The 25,911-nt window shown below is 32.5% G+C and overlaps 1 protein-coding gene across 1 annotated transcript; it reads right to left on the bottom strand.

The window, feature by feature from the left end:
• Window positions 1-4,263: 4,263 nt before the first annotated feature.
• On the bottom strand, window positions 4,264-25,865 carry snx33 (sorting nexin 33). Its single transcript, XM_051099940.1, has 2 exons — window positions 23,606-25,865; window positions 4,264-8,855 (listed from the first exon to the last, which is right to left on the bottom strand). The coding sequence occupies exons 1-2, from the start codon at window positions 25,011-25,013 to the stop codon at window positions 8,602-8,604; spliced, it is 1,662 nt and encodes a 553-aa protein (XP_050955897.1). The 5' UTR covers window positions 25,014-25,865; the 3' UTR covers window positions 4,264-8,601.
• Between the last annotated feature and the right edge of the window lie 46 nt (window positions 25,866-25,911).

Here is a 25,911-nt window from a genome sequence, read left to right on the forward strand (position 1 = left end):
TGTTGCTAGTATGTTTCTAGCAGGATTAGTATGTTACTATGTTGTTAGCAAGACTAGCAAATTACTAACATGTTGCTAGCATAATTAGCCAGTTAGTGACATATTGCTAGCATGATTAGCAAGTTACTAGTATGATTAGCATGTTGCTAGCATGTTTATAGCCTGATTAACATGCCGCTAGCATGTTTCTAACATTATTAGCATGTTTCTAACATTATTAGCATGTTAGCTTGTTGTTGGCTTGTCACCATGATTAGCATGTTGTAAGCATGTTTTAACATGATTAACATGTTACTAGTAGGTTGCTAACATGTTTCTAAGATTATTAGCATGTTACTAGCTTGTTGTTAGCATGTTACCATGATTAACATGTTGCTGGTATGTTTCTAGCAGGATTTGTATGTTACTATGTTGTTACTAGCATGACTAGCAAATTACTAACATGTTGCTAGCATAATTAGCCAGTTACTGGCATATTACTAGCATGATTAGCAAGTTACTAGTATGATTAACATGTTGCTAGCATGTTTATAGCCTGAATAGCATGTTGCTAACATGTTTCTAAAATTATTAACATGTTACTAGCATGTTGCTAGCATGTTTCTAACATTATTAGCATGTTACTAGCATGTTGCTAGCATGTTAGCATGATTAACATATTGCCAGTATGTTTCTAACAGGATTAGTATGTTACTATGTTGTTAGCATGACTAGCAAATTACTAACATGTTGCTAGCATAATTAGCTAGTTACTAGCACGTTGCTAGCATGATTAGCAAGTTATTGGCATGGTTAGCATGTTACTGGCATGTTGTTAGCATGATTACCAAATTACTCAAATGTTGCTATGATGATTAGCATGTTTCTAGCATGATTAGCAAGTTACTAGCATGTTGCTAGCATGATTAGCATGTTACTAGCTTGTTGTTAGCATGATCAACAAATTGCTAGCATGATTAGCATATTACTAACATGTTATTAGCATGATTAGCATAGCTTTAGCATGTTTCTAGCAAGATTAGCATATTGTTAGCATGATTAGCATGTTGCTATCATGCTGCTAATATGATTAGCATATTACTGGCATGTTGCTAGTATGTATCTAACATGGTTAGCAAGTTAGTAGCAGTTGTTATCATGATTAGCAAGTTACTAGCGTGTTTCTAGAATAATTAGCATGTTATTAGTATGTTGCTAGCATGAGCAGCATGTTACTAGCATGTTGTTAACATGATCAGCAAGTTACTAGCATGTTACTACAATGATTAATGTTTAAACCAGCTAAAACCAGTTGATTCAGTAAAAAACAGCTAAAACCAGCATAGGCTGGTCATCTAGTCTTAGCTGGTTTAAGATGAAAATAGCTGTTTTAACCTTGGCTCGTCTTTTAGCAGGTCTCCCAGCTTGGCAGGCTAAAAAGTGGCCAAATATCACTTTAAAACCAGGCTGGGAGAGCAGCCAAAGCAGCCACTCAGTTTAGGTTGGTTTTCACTGTTTTTTTAAGTAGGGAGTTGTTAAGCTTTGCTATAGCAATAACCAGCTTAGATGCACCATAGGTCTCTTTGTCTAAAAGTTTTCACCCCTCAATGAAAGCCTATGGGATTTTAGGTGGTTTTGATAGTCTGGTTTTCGAAAACCGTAAGCCGGATCAGTTAGAAAAGATATAGCAACTAATTTCAGACAAGTCTGAAGGTCTGACCCAAGTTTTGTGGTTGTAGGAGATACTAAGTTTTGGCTCAGAAGAAGAAGAAGAAGCAGCTTATATAGCAGATCAGTAAATTGGCTTTCTACAGCCAACTTTTGTTTAGTTTTTTACAGTGTACAGGAGAAACTCTACAGAACAAGACCAGCAGCAAAGAACTGTAGGAAGGCCAGACTAAGCACTACATGTTAAGAGAACATGACCATCTGGCATTCTTTAAATTGCCAGACACGCATATATCAATTGTCATTCTTCATACAGTTTGGATCATCATTACATCACAATGACAGCTGCTCTGTGTTCGTGCAGTGTGATTTCTGTTTTGAACAGTACCTCTATAATTCCACCTTAAGAAGCCAAAAGACCTTTGGCCTATATTCAGTGCAATTCTTTAAAAAACATCAAGAGACTTTGAAGCCAGTATTTATGGATCTGTTCGCTTAAGGGGTCACAGCCGGAGACGCACGGCTGAAGGGCTTTTGTGAGAGCGAACGTGCGTTTGTTTGGAAAATAAATCTTATAACTGCTCATAAATAACTTAAAGCTCATTATCATTGTGTTGTTGTAATATTAATCCCATGTAATCAAAAAGAATTAGGATCTCTTTAATCAGTAGTGTTATTGTCTATTTCCTATCATTTTTAGGCATTTTTTCCCTGTTATATTAGCTGCTCATCTGCACACAAGATGGCTGGCAGTTTCAGATCTGTCTAAAATTCCTCCACGGCTTCATAAGGCTGTGACCTCTTCTATCTTGTTCAGGCTAAGAATGTTTTTTTTTTATGTGTCTAGAGATATGTGTTTTACTTTATCATTTAAGGGAATTACGATGAACAGATTTAGGTCACTGTTCATGTTTATACAATATCTGAGCCATCCCACATTGCGGAAATAAACATGTATCAAGAAGTATTTGATTGCCTTGTTGTTTAAAATTATTTAAAAACTGTAAAAGCTCAATTTTACATGACAAGCTTTGTTTATTTATTATATTAATTATTATATTGGAAGTGCTATAATGTATAATAAAAATATTATGTACACTGTAAAGTATATATATAATTTAACTGAATCGATAATATATATACATAATTTAACTGAACCAACTTATATACATAATTTATTTATTCATGGTAACACATTATATATATATATATATATATATATTTTTTTTTTTTTAATGTATACCCTTAAATAAATAAATATAATTTAACCTAATCAACCTATATAGATTCATGTATTAATGTGTATATATATTTAATTATTTATATATATATAAATATATATATATATATATATATATATATATATATATATATATATATATATATATATATTATTTATAATTACTAATTTTACTGAATCAACCTATATACATTAATCTATAACCTTATATACATTAATAATAATTATAATAATTATAATAAATAATTAATTATAATTAATAATAATTATATATATATATACATATATATATAATTTAACTGAATCAGCTTATATACATTAATGTATAACTTTAAATTAATTAATAATTATCATATATATTATTAATAAATTATATGTGTGTGTGTGTATATATATAAAATTATATATATATAATAAAATTCTATGTATTTAATTCTTTATATATCATTTAAGTGAATCAACCTATATACATTTATGTATAACCTTAAATTAATTAATAACAAAATGAGTAAATTATTTATAATATATATATATGTGCATGTGTTTGTTTTTTCATATATAATTTAAGTGAATCAACCTATATACATTAATGTATAACCTTAATATATATATTTATATATATATAGTTCATATAAATAATTATAATAAAATAATTTATATTTTTTTTACTAATTTATTTTTATGGGTATAAATTAATGTAGGTTGATTCAGTGAGGATACATTATATATATATATATTTTGTATTTTACTTGAATAAAATATATTTATGTGTTACCATTTTAGGTGTGTGTAATTATAGTATGCAATATGTATATAATGAATTTAATTTAAATAAATTAATTTTTATGAGATATACAGAATTAAGATGTAACTGATTTAATATAATAGAAATATAATATTTCATTGAAAAAAACAATTATAAGATAATCTTACAGCATAAACCTAGCAAAACTTAATGAGATTTAATCAAGATTTAATCAAGATTTAATTTAACGATTATATCATTTAAAAATAATCAAAAGTAGTTTGATGGTTTTCCATATTGAGGAAAATTGAGAAATTAATCTGTAATTCTAATTTGGTTGTAAATTGTTTAGAATCTTACTGTGATGTTACAGTTTTTTAAATAAATATACATTTTACATTAAAATAAGCAGATATATGAAATATTTTATGCGTCCACATGTTCCCTAATGAGTTAAATAAAAAGGCTGCGTGGTGTATTTTTGTCTGGTGGCGTTGTTGGCGTTGCTGCTTCAGTGGCATTTTATTGACTGGTTTGTAACAGCATGCAATTACTCATAAATCTGTGCCAGTCAAGAAAATTTTCACAAAACAAAAGGCCCTGAAAAAATGAAACCAAAAAAGACACAGAATCCATTTTGAGATCTCTTTATTCAGATCCCCTGTTGAACACCAGAATGTGTAAAAAGTGTAAAATCTACACATTATATAAATTCTACTGACTTCCTTACAGTGAGTAAACACAGAGCAATGTGCTGGACGCTGCCTCACACGTCCTAAAAGTGTCCAAAATCATCCGTGTGAGGTTTGCCGTTATCCAAGAAACGTTTTGAGACCGTTTCTGCAGTTGTTGTTATAAGTTTCTCGATATTTGAGCTCCGTTTCTCTCCGAATGTGTGTAATCCGTCTTCAGATGTGACACTGTCGCTACAAAACGCAAAAGGATCTTTAAGCAGATGTAATATTTGGATTAGTCATGGAAAACCGTCTTTGCTTTGGTATGACTAAAGTGTGAGGCACTCTGCTGTGCGTTTGAGCTCAGCTGTATCCCGGAATGTGAGTCAAGTCGCCAAGTGGACACACGCAACCCCGACACACGGTCTATTTACGTTCCAAGGTTTTCCAGAAAATCAAAAGCAGGGGCTTTTGTTTATGTGCATTTTTTTCCCGTTTACCAGAAAAGAAATCCCCTACGGGATCTTACAGCGTTGCTTTAACTGATTCGAAAACGATGAACATTTCCTTCTGTGGGCGCATAAACATCTGTGGACACTAAAAACACAACCCTTGTGCAACCCACAAGACTGGTCCCTTCTTAAAAATAGTCTTCACGGTGTTCATGTTAAAGCCAACATGAAACGCAGTTTGCAACAAATTCATAATGAAGCATATTTTGGACTAAAAACATTCAAAGAGAGTTTATCTATTGAAAAATGGCATTCGTGTGTATTAGGAAAGTAAACAAGGTCGATTTTGATTTCATGTTGACTATTATTTATTAATATATTGCTTGAGCCAAAATCTATGGAAGCCTGTTTGGCAACTTTTTATTTCACAATTCTGATATAAACTTAGAATTCTGAAAAAAGTCCTTTTTTGTCTTGTTTTTTCCTCATAATTACGAATTTAAATTGCAATTTATCATCTCACAAATGTATTCTGTGAAAAAAAGAAAAATCTGAATTCTGACTTTTTCTTTAGAATTACAAATTTAAATCTCACAATTCTGACTTTTTTTATTTCCACTACAGAATAAAAAATAGAAAACTGCAATCTCATAATTCTAAAATAAACAGAATTCTGAGGGAAAAAGGGTAGAATTCTGACTTTTTTATTAGAATTACGAATTTAAATCTCACAATTCTGACTTTTTTCTCAGAATTTCGCATTTAAATCTCACAATTTGGACTTTTTTTTCGGAGAATTGGTTAAGTCTCACAATTCTGTCTTGTTTTCTCAGAATTCTGACTTTTTTATCAGAATTACGAATTTAAATCTGACAATTCTGATTTTTTTCCTCAGAATTGTGATTAAATCTCACAAATCTGATTTTTTTTTTTTTTTTTTTTTTACCAAAGAATTTTTTTTTTTTTTCTTTTTAACTTTTTATCTCACAGTTCTGATATAAACGGAATTCTAAAAAAGGCAGAATTCTGACTTCTTTTTTTTTTTTTCAAAATCAGTTATTTATTTATTTAGACTTTTTTGTCTTCACCACAGAATAAAAAATAGAAAATTGCAACTTTTTATCTCACAATTCTGAAAGAACTCTGACTTTTTTCTCAGAATTTCACAGTTAAATCTCACATTTTGGACTCTTTTTTTCTCTGAATTGTTTAAATATCAGAATTCTTACTTTTTTGTTTCCAGCACAGAATAAAAATAGAAAATTGCAACTTTTTAATCTCATAATTCTAAAATAAACATAGAATTCTAAGGAAAAAAGGCAGAATTCTGACTTTTTTATTAGAATTACAAATTTAAATCTCACAATTCGGACTTGTTTTCTCAGAATTGTGTTTCAATCTCACAGTTTTGACTTTTTTTGCTTTTAGCACAGAATAGAAAATAGAAAACTCTTTTTTATCTTTGTGTTTATCACACAGTTCTGATATAAACTTCAAACTCTGAGGAAAAGAAGGCAGAATTCTGACTTTTTCCTTGGAATTACAAATTTAAATCTGACAATTCTGACTTTTTTTCTCAGAATTGTGTTTACATCTCACAATTCCGATTTTTTGTTTTTACCACAGAATAAAAATTAGAAAATTGCAACTTTTTATATTCTGATATAAACAGAATTTTAAAAAAAAGGCAGAATTCTGACTTCTTCTTTTTTTTTTTCAAAATTACTCATTTAAAATTCTGACTGTTTTGTTTCCAACACAAATAAAAAATAGAAAATTGCAACTTTTTATCTCACAATTCTGATATTTCTGAGAAAAAAATGCAGAATTCTGACTTTTTCCTCAGAATTACGGATTTAAATCTCACAATTTTGACTTTTTAGAATTTTTTTTTAGAATTGTGTTTAAATTTTGCAATTCTAACTTTTTTCCACCACAAAATAAAAAATTGAAAACTTAAACTTTTTATCTCACAATTCTGATATAAACTTAGAATTCTATGAAAAAAAGGCAGAATTCTGACCTTTTCCTCAAAATAATGAATTTATATCCCACAATTCTGACTTTTTTCAGAATTGTGTTTAAATCTCGCAATTTTTTTTTTGTTTCCACCACAGAATAAAAAATTGAAAGTTGCAACTTTTTATGTCACAATTCTGACATAAACTTAAAATTCTGAAAAGAAAACGGTTGAATTCCAATGAAAAAAGGCAGAAATTTGACTTTTTCCTCAAAATTCCGAAATTAAATCTCACAATTCTGACTTTTTTGTTTCCACTACAAAATAAAAAATAGAAAACTGCACCTTTTAATCTCATAATTCTGAACTTTCTTCTTAGAATTATGAGTTCACATCTCTTTTATTGTCTTATTCCACTTAGAAAACAGGGTTTCATAGAAATCGGCTCCATTTTTTTAAACATATACAAAGCAAAACATCAGTAAACCCAAAAGTTTACATTTTGGTCCTCAGTTACTACGTGTGCAAACGGTAAACATCCAAGTTTACAATCTGAAACTTGAGAAGTTTTACAGTTAAACCAAACCAAAAGCCTTGTAAAAAAAAAAAAAAGAAAAAACACAACTCTTAACCACAGAGTCAACTTAAATTGCAGCCTTGAGATTTACACAAACCTCTGCACCCCTTAAACCTAACGACTACAACTAAAAATAAAGATTAGCCTACTTCTGAGGAAATTAAAACAAAAACCATTAACATAAGCTCAAAGTCCTCTCAAGTTTTTCCTGAGGGCACACAAAAAGGAGAAGAGGAGGATAAGAGCTCCCTTTTGCTTGAGAAACACCCTGAACAAACATTTCGGCTAAATGCTATTGCTAATACTGAAGTGTTTCCAGAGGCTCTGGGCGGGGGACTCTTCCCCAGAAATTCACAAAAACACGCTTTGTCTTAATAACACTAGGAAAAATTAGTACCGGACCACAAAAATGAAGGCACGGAGGAAGCCTGGTGTTATTCATCTGAATCACTGATCTATCACATCTGATCTCTGTATCAAATCAGACCCGCACGTTTTACGCAAACTCAGGAATCTTCCGCTGCCTGAAAGGGAGTTGGGTTACGTTTAATCTGATCAAACGTCCTGAAAGTGAGCAGAAGCCACATGAACCTGCTATGTGGGTTTACTTCTTGCTCATCCAGTCCAAGCTAATTTGGGAATTGAACGTTTCAAGCGTCAAGTCACATTTCTGTCATCACCGAAAGCGAAATATTGTGCGAAACAACAAATCCAAGCCAATTAGACCATGTAATATATTTAATATAAAGTTCATATGTTTTCAGTGATGGAACAGGCTTCTGGACCAATGAGATTTCAGTGTGGGCGGAGCTACTAAACACAAACTATAAATAGAAAATGTAACGCTCAGCATTTGACACTTTTTTACATTGCGCCTAAATAAGACACACTGTCGCTATTTGCTTCTTTCAAGAGATAACTGTGTTTTTTTTTGGCAAACTATTCTGTAAACAACTTAACGTCACATGACCAGACTGTTTTTTGGAGTCTGATTAGCGTCTGAACCTGCTAACGTACAGGTAACGTCATTCGCACACCTGACTCTGTGAGCATTGAAGTAAAAAATATGGAAAAAGTGTAACATTGATCTAACAGATATTTAAATAAAATTCAAAACATGACGATATACAGGAACAGTCTGTCAAAGGCAACTGTATTGTTGGTTTCCGGGGTTAAAAGTGACATTTTTAAGTGCACAAGCGAGAACGTCCTGTTTCTCTTTTTGCAAAAAACAAACAAAATCCAACTTTGGGAGTAAAAAAAACCCCATGTATATCCATCCATCGCAGTCCAGAGGCCAAAGGCTCTAGAGGTTATCGTACATTCGAAGGGTTCTCTCTAATTGCTGACCTACGCGCTGGTAGAAGGCGATCTGTTGGCGGAGATACGCCTGCATCATCTCTTTAAAATCCACCTCCCTGCGCTGGTGGAAGTGGTTCATCTCGGCCTGCAGGGCGAAACCAACAGTCCTGCAGCGTTTACGAATGCCATTCGCTTCCTCTTGGTCCATCTTCCCCTCGTCGCTCATACGCTGAGACTCCTTCACCTTTGCAAAAGCACCTAAAAGGGAGTGAAAGAGACAGATGTTATAGAAATGTTGAAATATTGTGGCTGTATGCACAAAGCAGTAGTTAAGAACTAGCATATCAAATATTTTTAAAATAATTTTGATCAAAATTCAATTCATCATATGGTTTTTAATTTAAATTAAAAACATTTTACACTTAAAAAAACACACCATGTATATCCATGGTTTAGACTAATTTAGAAAATTAAAACAATAAATAAATAAATAAATAGTACTTACTACTTACTTACTAAATAATACTATATGTTATTATATAGATATTATATCTATATAGATATTATTTAATATCATATATTTCTATAATTATTAAAATGAGTAAATAAAGATATTATGTGTATATATATATATGCACACCTAATTTTATGTAATTTATATAATAATAATGTAATTATGTATGTATACACACACACACAGACATATTTTTTTATATTTTTTGATATATGTATTTTTTCATATATTATTCCTATATAATAATAATAATGTAAGTATATATATATATATATATATATAAATATTTACAAATTATACTTTTAATTTATAATTATATAAATATTTGTAATATTTAAATAATTGTATTATTTTTGTAATTATATTATAATTATAATCAAATGGTTTTAATTTATATAAAAAGATTTTACTCTTTAAAAAACACTATATACATATATATATATATATATATATATATATATATATATATATATATATATATGCACACATAATTTAATGTCATTTATATAATAATCATGTAACCATAATCGTGTACACACACACACTATATATACTTTTTTTTGCATATATTATTCTTATATAATAATAATGTAATTATGTATGTATGTATATATATTGAATATATTGGGTTTTATATATATATATATATATATATATATACATTTATTTTTTTAATTATAGAAATGTAAATACATATAATTTTTAATTATAGAAATATATTTTCATATTTATATAGTTATCATATTTATATAATGATAGTATAATTATATTATATTATATTATATTTATGCAGTACTTATATCCAAATTACACAAAAATTAATATACACAGAGGGTGAAAAGTAATTAGGCAATATTTAATGGCTATAGAACTTGTAGTATCAATAATTATAATAATTAATAATTTAATAATTCTATTATAATTATAATATATAATTATATTATACTTAATAACCATTATGTAATGGCTATAGAACTTGTAGTATCAATAATTATAATAATTCATAATTTAATATTTATATTATATTATGTTATATTACATTATATTATATACTTATTAACTATTATTTAATGGCTATAGAACTTGTAGTATCAATAATTATAATAAATAATTTAATAATCATTTATATAATTACATAATATTAATAAATAATAATTTAATAATTATTGTTTCAATACATTTGTATTTGAAATCTAGACTTCATTACCAATTTTTAATGCCTAGTTACTTTTCACCTACCCTGTATTAATATATTGTATACATTGCAAATATGCATAAATATACACAATTTTACACACATTTTCTACAGTCGCAATCTGTGCAACACCCGCTCTACATTGCAAAGGCCAAACAAGACTCCAATATAAAAAAGTTAATTCTTTTAAAATGTTTACAGTCATGGGTCAGTGAATCTCTGATCTTTTCCACTTGTCAGACTAAAGTGGCTTTTGCCTCAGATTTGTATCACATTTCCAGTGTAACCAGTTTTAAGAGTTCACGTCCTGTTGTGACAGAACAAGCCACTCACACACGCTCATGAGAATCTGAGACCTGAACGGAGCCGCTGAGTCATACGACTCACAGAGAGACATACAAGTGAATCTGCAGACATGAACCAACAGATCCACTAAATCATCACACGCTGTGTCCATCTGTGGCGCAGAATACAGACAGAAAGACAGAGATTTTCAGAGACAGCATGATGGATTCGATATCCCAGCGTGAATGGCAGACCAGAGGTCAGTGTGTGACAGAGCTGTACACACCTGTCATCTGACACAGGAAGTCTGGCCCTGTGTTCTTTGTGTTTGAGATTGGATACACAGCATTTATTATTACTTTATTTTTCTGTTTCAGCTCACAGAATGACCCACTGTGCAAACACCACAAAGAACAAACAAGTACAGTCAAATGAAAGTCTGTATGCAAAGGCCTCTTGTTTGAATTCCCACACCGAGCAGCTAAAATAAGACAATATTATGCCCCGTAAACAAGGTCATAATTTGAATACATATTTACTTTTGGAAAAATGGTCAATTTCTACACTTTTTGTAGCATTTTGTCCTGAGGAATGGAAGCCAATTTCTGCTTCGTAAGTAAAACATTTTTGGGGGGAAATTACAATTATAGTTAAAAGGCTGAAATATGACTAAAATTATGACATCAAAAAGTAATCATTTTAAAGGATTAAATTAAAGAGAGGTAAAAGGATTAAATTCTGACACTCTGTCAGAATTATGAAATAAAGAGTCAATATTTTTGACTTCTTATCTCATAATTATGATCATTTAGTAAATAAGCCCATTTCCACCACATAAGAAAAAAATGCTTTGGTAAATCATAACTATAAAAAGTTGACATTTTGACAGAACGTTAAAACTGAGAAGAAAAAAAGTCAAAATTGAAATAAAAAGTTTTTTCTCTAATTATGAGAAAAATGTCCAATCACAACAGTCAAAAGTCATAATCGTGGCATAAAATTTTAAATGGTTTTATCTCATAATTCTGTCTTTTTATCTTATAGTTTAAAATAATCTCACAATTATGACTTTTTATCGTATTATTTAGAATTCTCATAATTATGACTTTCTAATATTATAATTTAGAATTATATAATAATTATGATTTTTTATCTTATGATTCAGTATTATCTCATAATTATGACTTTGTGTTATTGTTCAGAATTCTCAAAATCGACTTTTATAGTTTAGAATTCTTTCGGAATTATAACTTTTTACTTTATAATTCAGAATTATCTCATAATTATGATGTTTTCTTATAGTTTCAAATTAGTTCATAAATAGATTTTTAATCTTATAATTCAGAATGATCTCACAATTACGACTTTTTATCTTATGATTCAAAATTATACAATTATGACTTTTTATCTTATAGTTCAGAATTATCTCACAATTATGACTTTTTATTTTATAATTTAGAATTCTTTCATAATTACTTTTTATCTTATAATTTAGAATTATATGATTATGACTTTCTATCTTATAATTATGACTTTTTATCTTATGATTTCAAATTATTTCATAATTATGACTTTTTATCGTATAATTTAGAATTATATAATAAATATGACTTTAGAATTCTTTCATAATGACTTTTTATCTTATAATTTAGAATTATATAATTATGACTTTTTATCTTATAACTCAAAATTATCTCATAATTATGACTTTTTCTTATAGTTTAGTTTCTTATAATTTAGAATTAGAATTATCTCAATTATGACTTTTTATCTTTTGATACAGGATTGTCTCATAATTTTGTCTTTTTATCTTATAGTTTAGAATCATCTCAGAATTAAGACTTTTTATTTTATAATTTTGAATTATCATAATTATGACTTTTATCTTATAATTTAAATTTTTCTCATAATTTTGACTTTTTTATCTCAATGTTTACTTTCCATGTCATGATTTTGACGTTTTGTGCAATTTCTATTTTATTGTATAATTTTTATGTCATAATCATGAGATTTTACATCATAATTATGACTGGATAAATTGGCTTCTATATAGAGGTTTTCGTGTACGAAAAACATAACACTAGAGCAACTGTTGTCAGTTGCTGATGAATGTAGAAATGCATTACAAATACAAGATAAAGCTGTGATCATAACATGGCAATCTACATACAACATAAAACAGCTTTTATTAGGCTACTGATATGAATCTTCATCTCATATGAATATACAACATTTCAAAAAGTCACTCGATATGGAAATGATATGGAAATTACCTGTGTAATTATTAGCTAACTGATATAGTTTAGGTTGTCCTTCATCAGGACGAGACAAATTGCTGGATACAAGTATACATGAGCTGTAATAAGTTAAAGCTGCAAATAGCAAAGAATTTTTTTTTTCCAAGATACATTCCTTTAAACTAGTGGACAATGAAATAATAGGGTGAATTTCTCACGACAGAGGGACAGGAACAAGCGTCCAGCGGTACCAGACACAGCCCAGCACTGACCTCTAGCACACATACTCTCTGCTCACTCAAACACACACAAGTTTACAGGACTGAATTCAACAAAGCTGTGCTCAATATGACTTATGATGACTTTTGAATTTTTATGAAAGAGACAGAAATGAAAAGAAACCACCTATGCCATTTGTACAAGCACAAGTCCAGTCACTCTAATATGCTGAACTGACAAACATTTCATATTATTATTATCAATGTCATGCACACATTTCTGTCGTTTCAAACATCTGGTTTTCCTCGCTTTGTTTGTAATGCTCAGCAAGCAAAAGTCTGAAAGTTGGATTAATCTGATTTGATCTTTAATGGACCATAGACACGCTAAGCATTAACAAACACCACGAATGACTGGAATAAAGTGGGCATCTCTTGTTCTGTATTTTAAAACTTGCAAAACTTCATTGAATGTGGACTACGGTCCTAACAGAACCATTAAAGAGGAAGTTGAACATCCATAAACTGTCCGCACATCATTTCTGTGGTCAGTGACTGTCTGTTTATTTGTTTATCGACATAAACACTTGTATATATGGCTTCTGTTTACTCTGAGGGAAGTCTAGAGGCTTTCTAAAGGAAAACATGTCAAATCCTAACCACACTTGACATGATTTTCTGGGGGTATTTAAGATGCTTGTCTGGTCTTAGCTGGTTTAAGATGGACGTAGCTGGTTTTAGCTAGAGCTAGCTGCTTAGGACCCCTCTAAAACCAGCCTGCTGACCAGCTATGACCAGCTAAGACCAGGCAGGATGACCAGCTAAAACCAGTCAACCATCTAAGGCTTTATTTCAGGTTTTAGCTGGGGGGTTTTTTCAGCCGAGAGCTGGTTTGAGTTGGTTTAGGTTAGCCCTTAGTTGGTCATGAGCTGGTTTAAGCTGGTTTTGAGCTGGATCTAGCTGCTTAGGACCAGTATGGGACCAGCACCTGACTAGCTTAAACCAGCTCATAACCAGTTTAAACCAGCTAAGGACCAACTAAGGACCATCTTAAACCATCTCAAACCAGCTCCCTGCTGAAACCAGCCTAAGATGTCTTAGCTGGTTTAAGCTGGAAGTAGCTGGTTTTAGCTGGTCTCCCAGACTGGCTAGACCGGTCAAGCTGGTTTTAGCTGGTTGTTCCAGCTGGTCTCCCAACATGACCAAGTAAGACCAGCCTGACCAGCTAAGAAAGTGACTAATACCCCTCTAATACCAGCCTGCTATGACCAGCTAAGACCAGGCTGGATGACCAGCTGAAACCAGTCAACCAGGCTGGTTTTAGCTGGGGTTTTGTTCAGCCGGGAGCTGGTTTGAGCTGGTTTAAGTTAGCCCTTAGTTGGTCTTGAGCTAGTTTAAACTGGTTATAAGCTGGTCCTTAGAGCTAGCTGCTTAGGACCCATTTAGGACCAGCACCTGACTATCTTAAACCAGCTCAAACCAGCTCCCTGCTGAAAAAAAAAAAAAAAAAAAAAACAGCTGAAAACAGCCTAAGCTGATTGGCTAGTCTTAGCTGGTTTAAGCTGGAAGTAGCTGGTTTTAGCTGGTCTCCCAGCCCATCTTAGTCTTCCAGCCTGCCTAGGCTGGTCAAGCTGGTTTTAGCTGGTTGTTCCAGCTGGTCTCCCAGCCTGACCAGCTAAGAAAGTGGCCAAAAGTCCTCTAAAACCAGTCTGCTGACCAGCTAAGACCAGGCTGGATGACCAGTTAATTCAGCCAACCATCTTAGGTTGTTTTTCTACTTTTTTTTAAATAGAGAGCTGGTTTAAACTGGTTTAAGTTAATCCTTAGTTGGTCATGAGCTGGTTATGAGCTGGTTTAAGCTAGTCAGGTGCTGGTCTTAAACTAAGCAACTAGCTCCAGCTCAGGACCAGTTTATATCCAGCTCAGGACCAACTGAGGACCAGCTTAACCAGTTGCCATGCTTCAAAGCCTACCTAACCAGCATAGGCTGTTTTTTCAACAGGAAGTGCTAAAAAACCATACAGCTTATTAATCTTGATAGTATAACCAGTAAAATAGTATCTTTTGAGAAACAATGAAGCTAAAAGGAGCAAAAAGTGAAAGTAAACATTCTGAGGTATTTCCAGTAAGCAAGCTAACCAATGAACCTGCAAAGCTAACATTCCCTACACAGATTACTTCAAGTAAACAAAACAAATCATTGTTGCTCTTTACACTCTTGATATGCAACATACTTGTCATGTATATATTTTAAAATTAGATAAACCTCACCCGGATACCACAAACAAACTAGATATAACATACTACACAGTATAGCATGATGCTAATGTCAGTCAGAAATAGGATCAATGTATGATCTGAGCTTTCTCTGCGTTTGAGGTGAATTGAATGTTAATAGCACAAAGAATAACTGACCTGAAGCCGCAGAGCTGCATTTAATGTGTCTAACAGCACTGGCGTGGAAACACAGAGGAATTTCGGACTGGAAAAACAGTCACAGCTCAATTTATCCCGGAGCAAATTCTCAGACACCAGAAGGGTAGAAACAAACCATAACGGTGGGCCAAAAAGATCACACAACCACACTTTTACAGACGTCTACAGAAAGAAGCATTTTAGGTTAAAACAGGTATATGCTTTTTCAAAATTAGATTTGGATACTTGCTAATGTGACAAACTACACCTGTGGTTACTCTGCTGGGACGTCTGAGTGAACTATATACATCAAGTAATATATACATTCAAAATCTGCAAAATGTTCATTATTTAGTGTTTATTTTGTACTGACCTAAATAAGATATTTTACATAAAAGAAGTTTACATATAGTCCACAAGGGAAACTAATAGTCGAATTTAAAAAATGACCCTGTTCAAAAGTTTGCATTCCCTTGATTTCTAATACTGTGTTGTTACCTGAATGATCCACAGCTGGGGGTTTTTGTTTAGTGATAGTTGTTCATGAGTCCCTTGTTTGTTCTGAACAGTTAAACTGCCTGATGTTATTCAGAAAAATCCTTCAGGTCCCACAAATTCTTTGGTTTTTCAGCATTTTTGTGTATTTGAACCCTTTCCAACAATGACTGTATGGTTTTGAGATCCATCTTTTCACACTGAGGACAACTGAGAGACTCATATGCAACTATTACAGAAGGTTCAAATGCTCACTGATGCTTCAGATGGAAAAACCATGCATTAAGAGCCGTGGCGTGAAAACTTTTGAACAGAATGGAGATGTGTACATTTTTCTTATTTTGCCTAAATATCATATTTTTTCATTTAGTACTGCCCTTCAGAAGCTACAGAAGATACTTACATGTTTTCCAGAGAACAAAATAAGTTAAATTTACCCTGATTTTCAAATTCAAAAAGTTTTCACTCCCTTAATGCATCATTAATCTTCTCTACATCTCCATTCTGTTCAAAAGTTTTCACCCCACAGCTCTTAGTGCATGGTTTTTCCATCTGAAGCATCAGTGAGCGTTTGAACCTTCTGTAATAGTTGCATATGAATCCCTCAATTGTCCTCAATGTGAAAAAATGGATCTCAAAATCATACAGTCATTGTTGGAAAGGGTTTAAAAAAACAAAGAATTTGTGGGATCTGAAAAACTTTTCTTAAGTACCGCTGGCAGTTTAACTGTTCAGGACAAACAAGGGACACATGAACAACGATCACTAAACATAAAAACACAGCTGTGGATCATTCAGGGAACAACACTGTATTAACAATCAAGTGTATGTAAACTTTTGAACAGGGTCATTTTTATAAATTCAGCTATTATTTTACTATAAGTAAACATCTTTTTATATAATATCTTATGCAGGTCAGTACTAAATAAACAATAACACGCCTTTTGTATGATCTCTCTTATTTTGGTAAAATAATTACCATTTTGCAGATTCTAAAAGTAAACTTTTGACCTCAACTGTAAATGTCCTCTAAGATGCATTTAACGACAAAACATACACATCAAAAGCCAAAAAGAGCATTCAACAGGTGATTTAGCATTGGCATTAGCATCATAACAAAAATGAGGCTTTAAAATCACCCTGGGAGCAGTTGGTCAAAAAGTGAAATTAGTGCTCAAAAATGCTGTAGGATCATTTGTGAATGACATGCTTTGATATCTAATGCAATGGCCTTAATTAATTCATAAGTGTATACAGAGTGAATAATTCTATGTTAGCTTCTATACAATTAAAGACCAGGTATGCATCATCCACCATCCTGTTCATTCACGCATGCTTACACTTCCTGCTTATTTAAGACACATGCGTGAAGTACAAAACCGGCTCGGTTAGCAATAAGAACCTCAAAAAGGAATTCAAGGTCTTGCCCTGACATGTTATTGCTCTTTATTTCAATCCTAAAAGCAACAAGAATCACTCCAAAAATCACACACAATCTGTGTGAGTGTGTATTACTGGCAATAAAATCAAGACCAACACCCTCACAAGTCAAAGAGTTCACGACTACTGTACGCACAGAGCCCAAAGCCTGGAACGCCTTTTGTTTTTAGTTGTATTTTTCATTCTGTCCGTATTTGCTAAGGCGGGAGATGTTGTGCATTAAAAGCCAAATTCACATCCCACTGCTTTTGGAAGACCTAAATATTTCTCTAGCCTTTAATTCGGGGAGTAGGTCGGGTTCAAGCCGACTTCTGGACATCAGGTCAAGTGTCCTGTCGTCCCACGGTGGATCTGATTACAACTCTTTGGCTGGGGACGCGCAAACGCCGTACAGAGCACGCTTAGAGAGGCCTGTTATTATTTCCCTGGGTCACGTGCTGTTTTTCCTCTGTTCATTGGTTCTCTTTGATCTCGCCCTGTGCTGTCGTGCAGCTCACAAGAGAAACAGATGCTCATATCGCGATCAGACACTTTACTGTCCCCTAAATGCAGGACGGGCCCCTTGGGGGTCTCAAAAGATGCTTTTTACCTATAGCAGGTAACTCAGTTTATCCAACACAGTTTATCCATTAAAATATTAATAAACTCATATTGTATTAAATCAGAGGCTGTTTATATTCTTAAATAAATGTTATAGGCTATACTATCCACGAAAATGAAACTTCCTGCTGACATAATCAGTAAAAATAATACAAATATTCAAATTAGCCTTCATATTGTGTCATATAGATTAATATGAATAAACAATAGCATAGCATAACATGTTTTATTATCAAATCTTGACATATAAAATTGAATCCCACACTACATTACTTCCGGATAAATATTCTGTTTATGTATTTAAATTTCACATTGTAGACAATAAATACATTATGAATGCCATTTAACTAAACCTTTAAATATATATATATATATTTTTTTTTTTTTATTATTATTTTTTTTTTTAATTATAGAAAAATGAATTTAGATAAATATATTATATATATATATAAATCTATGACTATATATATATATATAAATATAAAAAATAAAACCAAAAAAAGACAAAAAAAACAAAATTACTATAACTTCAAATAAAGTATTTAGAAAACATATATATATATATATATATATATATATATACACAAAATAAAAATGACAAAAACAACAAAATTACAAAAACGTTAAATATATATTTTTTAAACTGATATAAAAAACAAAGTAATTTATATATATATATATATATATATATATATATATATATATATAATAGTTAACACATTATTTTGAATCTATATATACATACATTTAAATCTAGATATAAATAAATAAAAAACTTTTTATTTTAATTAAAAAAAACTAAATAAAAAAAACTACAAATGAACAACAAAATTACTAAAAACACTTATATAAGAATAATTTAAAATATAAAAATATAAAAATAATACTTTTTAAATATTTAAAAAATACTTAAAACTTAAAATATTTGTAATAACTTAATTATAACTTAATTACATATATATATATATATATATATATATACATATATATATATATATAAACAACAAAACCACAAAAAAATTAAACAAAACATAAAATAAGTTACACCAAATATATATATAAATACATATATATATACACAAACTAATGTAAATATTAAAAAAAAACACATATAAAATAATTAATTCAAAATATTAACTATAATAGTATCTCAACGCAAAAATAACTCTGATTCAAGGTTGAATCAATATCAGTATTACTAAGTGAATTAAATATTGAACTGAAGTCAAACTTCATTGTTGATTCAACAATGAATCAATAGCTATTGCTATCAATACCATTCATAAATCTGTATGTCTGACATCAGTGCAATATAACAAACTCTTATCGACTTCTGTAGTAGGCATGCTGTGTATGCATTAGTTGCTATTAGTAACTTGATTACCTAAAAACACCATTATCCACTGTACACTAAGATCCATTGTGTCTGAACATGAATGGTAATTGTGTTGTGACCGTTACAGGGTGTGGACATGAAACTGGAGAAATCATACTGGCCTCCTTTCAACATACTCACACATCAATTGTTTGCTAAGGGCGTTTTTTTTGCTAACTAATTCTACAGAATAATGCCACATTAATTAACATGATGGGCACAATAATGATTTAAGGAGTGTGAAATCACTTCTATTTTATGGGATTAAATCTATTCCAAATCATTACCGTTAATCTGGGATCTGACATGCCACAGAGTTGTGATTAATCACGCTTGAGCAAATTTACTAATAAAGATGAAACACATTTCCATTCTCCTCAACAATCTACAGACCTCACCACACTGAACATATCACTGCACCTGTTTAAACAACCTGTTTAACAACATTAAATCCTCTTGATGATTACAGTTTCTCAGATGTCAGGGTCTTGCTAAAGAAGCTGTAAGCACTGTTAGAATACCTCACATGAATGGATCTACTACATGACAGATTTCATTGAAGTGGGCGTCTTGAGAAATCACACCATGGTTCCTTTTAGCCAATCAGAAGCACTCTCTGTATGTCAATCAACTTGCATTTTAAGTTTTGCTGAAACTGGGTTTGCTCGCATGTCTTTGGAGGATGTTTTTTTGGAGACGGAGCTGAAATCACTTACATAATCTTTAAATGATAAAAAAAAGGTTAATTGCTTATCTTTAACAAAATTAAAAATGCCTGACTTTGTGTATTAATGAACTGGAGATGATAGAAGACATATAAATTGGTTAATAAAAGCATAAATATACACTGCCAGGCAAAAGTTTGGACACAGCTACTCATTTTTTATTATGACTAAAATGACTATGACTAAAAAAAAATTTTCATTTATTTTTTTAGTTAATGTATGATTTTATTACTTACATACTTATTACTTATACTATATTACTTGAATTATCATTCATTTTTGCATTTTCCATTTTCTCTTTATTTTTTAGTTAAAGGAGAAGTCCACTTCCAGAACAAAAATGTACAGATAATGTACTCACCCCCTTGTCATCCAAGATGTTAAAGTCTTTCTTTCTTCAGTTATAAAGAAATTATGTTTTTTGAGGAAAACATTTCAGTCAGTCTTTTTCTCCATATAATGGACTGATATGGTGCCCCGATTTTGAACTTCTAAAATGCAGTTTAAATGTGGCTTCAAATGATCCCAAATCCAGTTGTAAACAATCCCAGCTGAGGAAGAAGAGTCTTATCTAGCGAAATGATTGGTAGTTTTCATTTAAAAAATACAATTTAAATACTTTTTAATTTCAAACGCTCGTCTTGTCTTACTCTTCCTGAACTCTGTGTATTCTAGCGCAAGACAGTTAGGGTATGTCGAAAAACTGAGCATATTTTTTCACTTAACTTTAAAAATAATTTCAAAATCACCCTACATCACTGCAGAAGTACTGACCCAGTCTTTGCAAAGTGAACATGCAAAGATCAAACACCTTTAACAAAAAAGGTAAAACAGCGATATAGGGCGATTTTAAAGTTGAGAGAGAAAATACGGTTGGAGCTTTTCGACATACCCTAACTGTCTTGAGCTAGAATAATGCAGAAATGTTTTCCTCAAAAAACATAATTTCTTTACGACTGAAGAAAGAAAGACATGAACATCTTGGATGCCAAGGGGGTGAGTACATTATTTGTAAATTGTTGTTCTGGTCTTCTCCTTTAAAGTTTTAGTAATTTTATTGTTTTTGTTTTATTTCTCTTTCAGTTTACTTAAGTTTATTACTAATTTAGCTTAATTTAGTAAACTTAGTACTAAATAAGTTAGTTTTTACATTTTATTTCAGTTGCACATTATTTTCCTCACTTCACTCAATTTTGTATTGTCTTATTTGAGATATTTTTATTGTGCAGCACATTGGTCAACCCGTAGTTTTGTTTAATAGTGCTATATAAATAAAACTTATTTATCTTTTATTATTTATTTTAGATGATAGATAGATAGATAGATAGATAGATAGACAGACATAGATAGACAGATATAGATAGACAGATTATAGATAGACAGACATAGACAGATAATAGCTGATAGATAGACAGATAGATAGATAGATGGGTAGATGGATAGATAGATAGATAGATAGACAGACAGACAGACAGACAGACAGATAGATAGATAGATAGATAGATAGATAGATAGATAGATAGATAGATAGACAGACAGACAGACAGACAGATAGATAGATAGATAGATAGATATATTATAGATATACAGACAGATAAGATAGATAGATAGATAGATAGATAGATAGATAGATAGATAGATAGATAGATAGATTATAGACAGACAGACAGATAGATATACAGACAGATAATAGCTGATAGATAGATAGATAGATAGATAGATAGATAGATAGATAGATAGATAGATAGATAGATAGACAGACAGATAGATAGAGATAGATAGATAGATAGATAGATAGATAGACAGACAGATAGATAGATAGATAGATAGATAGATAGATAGATAGATAGATAGATAGATAGATAGATAGATAGATAGATAGACAGACATAGACAGATAATAGCTGATAGATAGATAGATAGATAGATAGATAGATAGATAGATAGATAGATATAGATAGATAGACAGATAGAGATAGACAGACAGATAGATATACAGACAGATAATAGCTGATAGATAGATAGATAGATAGATAGATAGATAGATAGATAGATAGATAGATAGATAGATAGATAGATAGATAGATAGATAGACAGATTATAGATAGACAGACAGACAGATAGATAGACAGATAATAGCTGGTAGATAGATAGGCAGATAGATAGATAGATAGATAGACAGACAGACAGACAGACAAATAGATAGATGATAGCTGGTAGATAGATAGATAGATAGATAGATAGATAGATAGATAGATAGATAGATAGAATGATAGATAGATAGATAGATAGACAGACAGAGATAGACAGACCGATAGATAGACAGATAGATAGATAGATAGATAGATAGATAGATACTATTTATTTATTTTCCATTTTTATTTATTTTTTTAGATAAAGTTTTAGTAATTTTGTTGTTTTTGTTTTATTTCTCTTTCAGTTTTACATTAGTTTAGTACTTAAACACTTACTGAGTGTCAGGATTTCAGCATATGTTAAGTCTAAGCTCTCATGAGCGAGAAATTCTTAACATCACCATGACATTCCACGAAAGGATCATAATGAAACTGGAAGCTTTTCTGAGCCACAAACTGATTAAGACTGAAAGTCTTGGACTTGAGTGCACTGATTAATCGCACTATTTCCTTCACTTCCTGTGATTTAGACTGAGAATGAAGAGGACGCTTCCTGTCAGGAACACAGCCAGGAATTTCTCTTTTCTAACTGCCACTAAATGTCACATGCATCACTTTTCAACTTTAAAAGTCTCTGCAAGTTACCTTTGGGAGTTATCTGACATCATCGACAGCAAAATTCACTCCAGTCCACAATATGAGGCCCACTAACCCCTGCTCATAAATAACAACACGTGTGATTGGCTGCCTACAGGCATGATGTCACTGGGTCACTCCAGCTGTGTGCCCCACATTCAAGCAATTGAGCTAGTCACTAGGTCTGGAAGCAAGAAGAACGTCTAAAAGGAGTGTAGAAACTATTTGAAACGTTGACACAATGAATAACGAAGGCTGAATTTCTACAGCTATTAGTAAAACAAAAGTATTTGACCCATTTATCAGTAAATTTCTTTTTTAAAAAAATAATCGGCCAACTTAAAAGGATAGTTCACCCAAAAATTAAAATTCAGTCACCACTTACACACCCTCATGCCTTTGGAAGACCAAAAAAAAAAAAACACTGGGACAACATTTTTATTAATATTTAAAATGTTTGGTTAATATTAATTTTTTAAAAATATTTTGAAGTATTTTATTTTTTATTTGGTGATTTTTTTTTATTTATTTATATTATTTATTTATTTTTTATTTTTTAATTTGCAGGTTTTTTTTGTATTTTAGTTTTACTTTATTTTAGTTATTCATGTTAAAATTATAAAAAAATATATATTTTATGCTTTAGTTTCAGTTAAAAAATATCCCTACATGGACCCCATTTACTTTCATTGTATGGCCAAAAACAACACTGAGACATTTTTCTAAATAAACACATTACCTTTCTGCAGGTGGATGATGTCTGGAAAGTTAGACAGCAGGCCCTGATACAGCGACAGTTTATCCAGCATGTGAAACAGGTCGTATTTGGGCTGCTCTGCGAACATCTCCCCGATGTTCTCGTAGGTGCGGCCTGTGTGCGATATAGCGTTGCTCAGGGCGTCCGAACTATACGGAGGATCTAGTAGGAAGGACTGGCTGATGGACTGGAAAGCATTTCCCAGTCTTTGGAACTCCTTCCGGAAGCCTCCGAGATGTTTGCGAACCAGTTCCGATGCCACATGCGTCAGCTGCATAACACTGTCGTCCATTTTTTTGGCGAACACCTTAAAGGAATCAATGCGCTCCTCCACGTCCTGAAGATCCTGATGCTCATTGGGAATCTGGAAGGTGAGCATGAAATGAGCCCCGACCATCTCGTCCTTTTCTGCTCGCCTCTTCCCGAGCTTCCACTGCTTGTCGTCTCCGCACATAAGAAAGTGTTCGAAACCCTCGTACTGGGACAACACGGGGTGGCTGGTCATGTGGTCCATCCATAAAATAAGCCTCCTCTTCCTTTTCTCAATAAAGTCTTCTTCGAATCGTCCCGTGGCTTGTTTCTCAGGAAGGTGCGGCACGGAAATCACCGTGAATTTGTGCAGTAGTCTATTGTAGAGCCAGTCAAAGTGCTTGTAGCGGCGGTACACCGGCCTGCCAGTGTGACTGGGGGTGACGCGGTATGAAATGTACGTCTTAATGCCTTTGAACTTCGTCTGCTTGGTGGGGTCTTCAACTGAACAGTTGAAAGGTTGAGGGTTCTCCTTCCACTGAGGCCCCCGAGGGCCCATTTCGATAGAGTAGGACTCGGCGATTTTGGCCATCATGGGAACGTCGCCAAGTATGAAGGCCTCCACACCTGACCGGACGAAGCTGGAGAATCGATTCAAGTTCCTGCCCACCATGCTGCCCTTTCTATTGCTGGACATGCTGTCCTGGCGCTCCATGTACGGCTTGGCCCGGTAGTGGACGTTGGGGTTGGAATACGGACTTTGGGAATGCCCATTGGCGCCAACACCTCTCCGAGGATCTTCATCCTCGACCACCGTCGAGGTTTCATCCCAGTCATCCCAGTCATCATCGTCGTCGCTCGGCAAGGTCGTGGAAGTGGTATTGATGTACGACAAATCCTTACCGGGAGAGCTTCCAGGGGAGCTGAGGGAATGATCGGTTAGGTTGGACCCGGAACGGTTCCGGATGATGTGAACGTACGAGGCGGGGAACAGGCCGCGCTCTCCTCGGCTGTTCTCACCTTGTAGCCAGCCGTCCACAGAGTTCTCGTCGAAAATCACCAGCTCCTCGTTCTCTTGGATGCTGATCTCTTCCTTGTTCTCACTTTGGAAAGTGTAGAGGGCTTTGGCTCTCACAGACATTTTTGTAAATTTTGCAAGCCAGATGCACAAAAATAGGCCACGAAATACGTTCCTTACCTCATATCAGACTGCACTGATCAAATCTGACAAAAACAGGGCTGTTTGATAACTTGATAACGTTTGGTTATGCAGTACAGCAGTGCTTATTAAAATATTCATAGTACTTTAACAAAACTAACAGTTTTGAGGCTGATCAATCAAATAAATCAAGTCTTTTTAAAGTTAATAACCACTAAGAAAACAAAAAGGAGTCTTTTAACTTTTTTCCCAGGTGAGTCGATATGCAATATGCTACATTTGTAAATAAAGTAGGTTTTACATGTTTGGACTCCCTGTCAGGTTGTTATTCTCCAACTTCCCTTAATTTATGCCGTTTCATTATTCCACAGAATCAGAATCTTCATCCGCAAAACAATAATAATCGGATAAATCCACAAATCCCGTCCAGGAGAACCGAGACACCGGCAAACACACTCACTTCAGTGTCTCATAATAACTATGTAATAGTTTTAGGCATCTTGCATGCTGCCGAAAGTATTAAAAAACATAAACAAACGTCTGTTTTGCAAGTCCGGCTGAACTAAAGCCTAGATCAAAACATTATCCCAACATTTCGTCCCGGACAGAGATGGGAAATAAACGCATCCTTTGGATTCCGCCAACAAAAGAACAAAAAGTACATCTAAAGCATCTTTATAATCCACAGATCCACTTCAGATCGCCGTGTGTTCATAATATTCCCTTCGAGAAGTGATTCAACAGGCCCGTGAAGAGTTTTTCATAAAGTATTTCTTTACTTTGAGCACAAACGCAGTAACTCTTTCCATGACGTGACGATCGAACAATGAGAGTAAGCGCAGTTTAGCGCGAGCTTTACCGTCGCGTTTGTGGCGCCGCT

This window comes from Labeo rohita, chromosome 25, assembly GCF_022985175.1.
Source record: "Labeo rohita strain BAU-BD-2019 chromosome 25, IGBB_LRoh.1.0, whole genome shotgun sequence".
Lineage (NCBI taxonomy): Eukaryota > Metazoa > Chordata > Actinopteri > Cypriniformes > Cyprinidae > Labeo > Labeo rohita.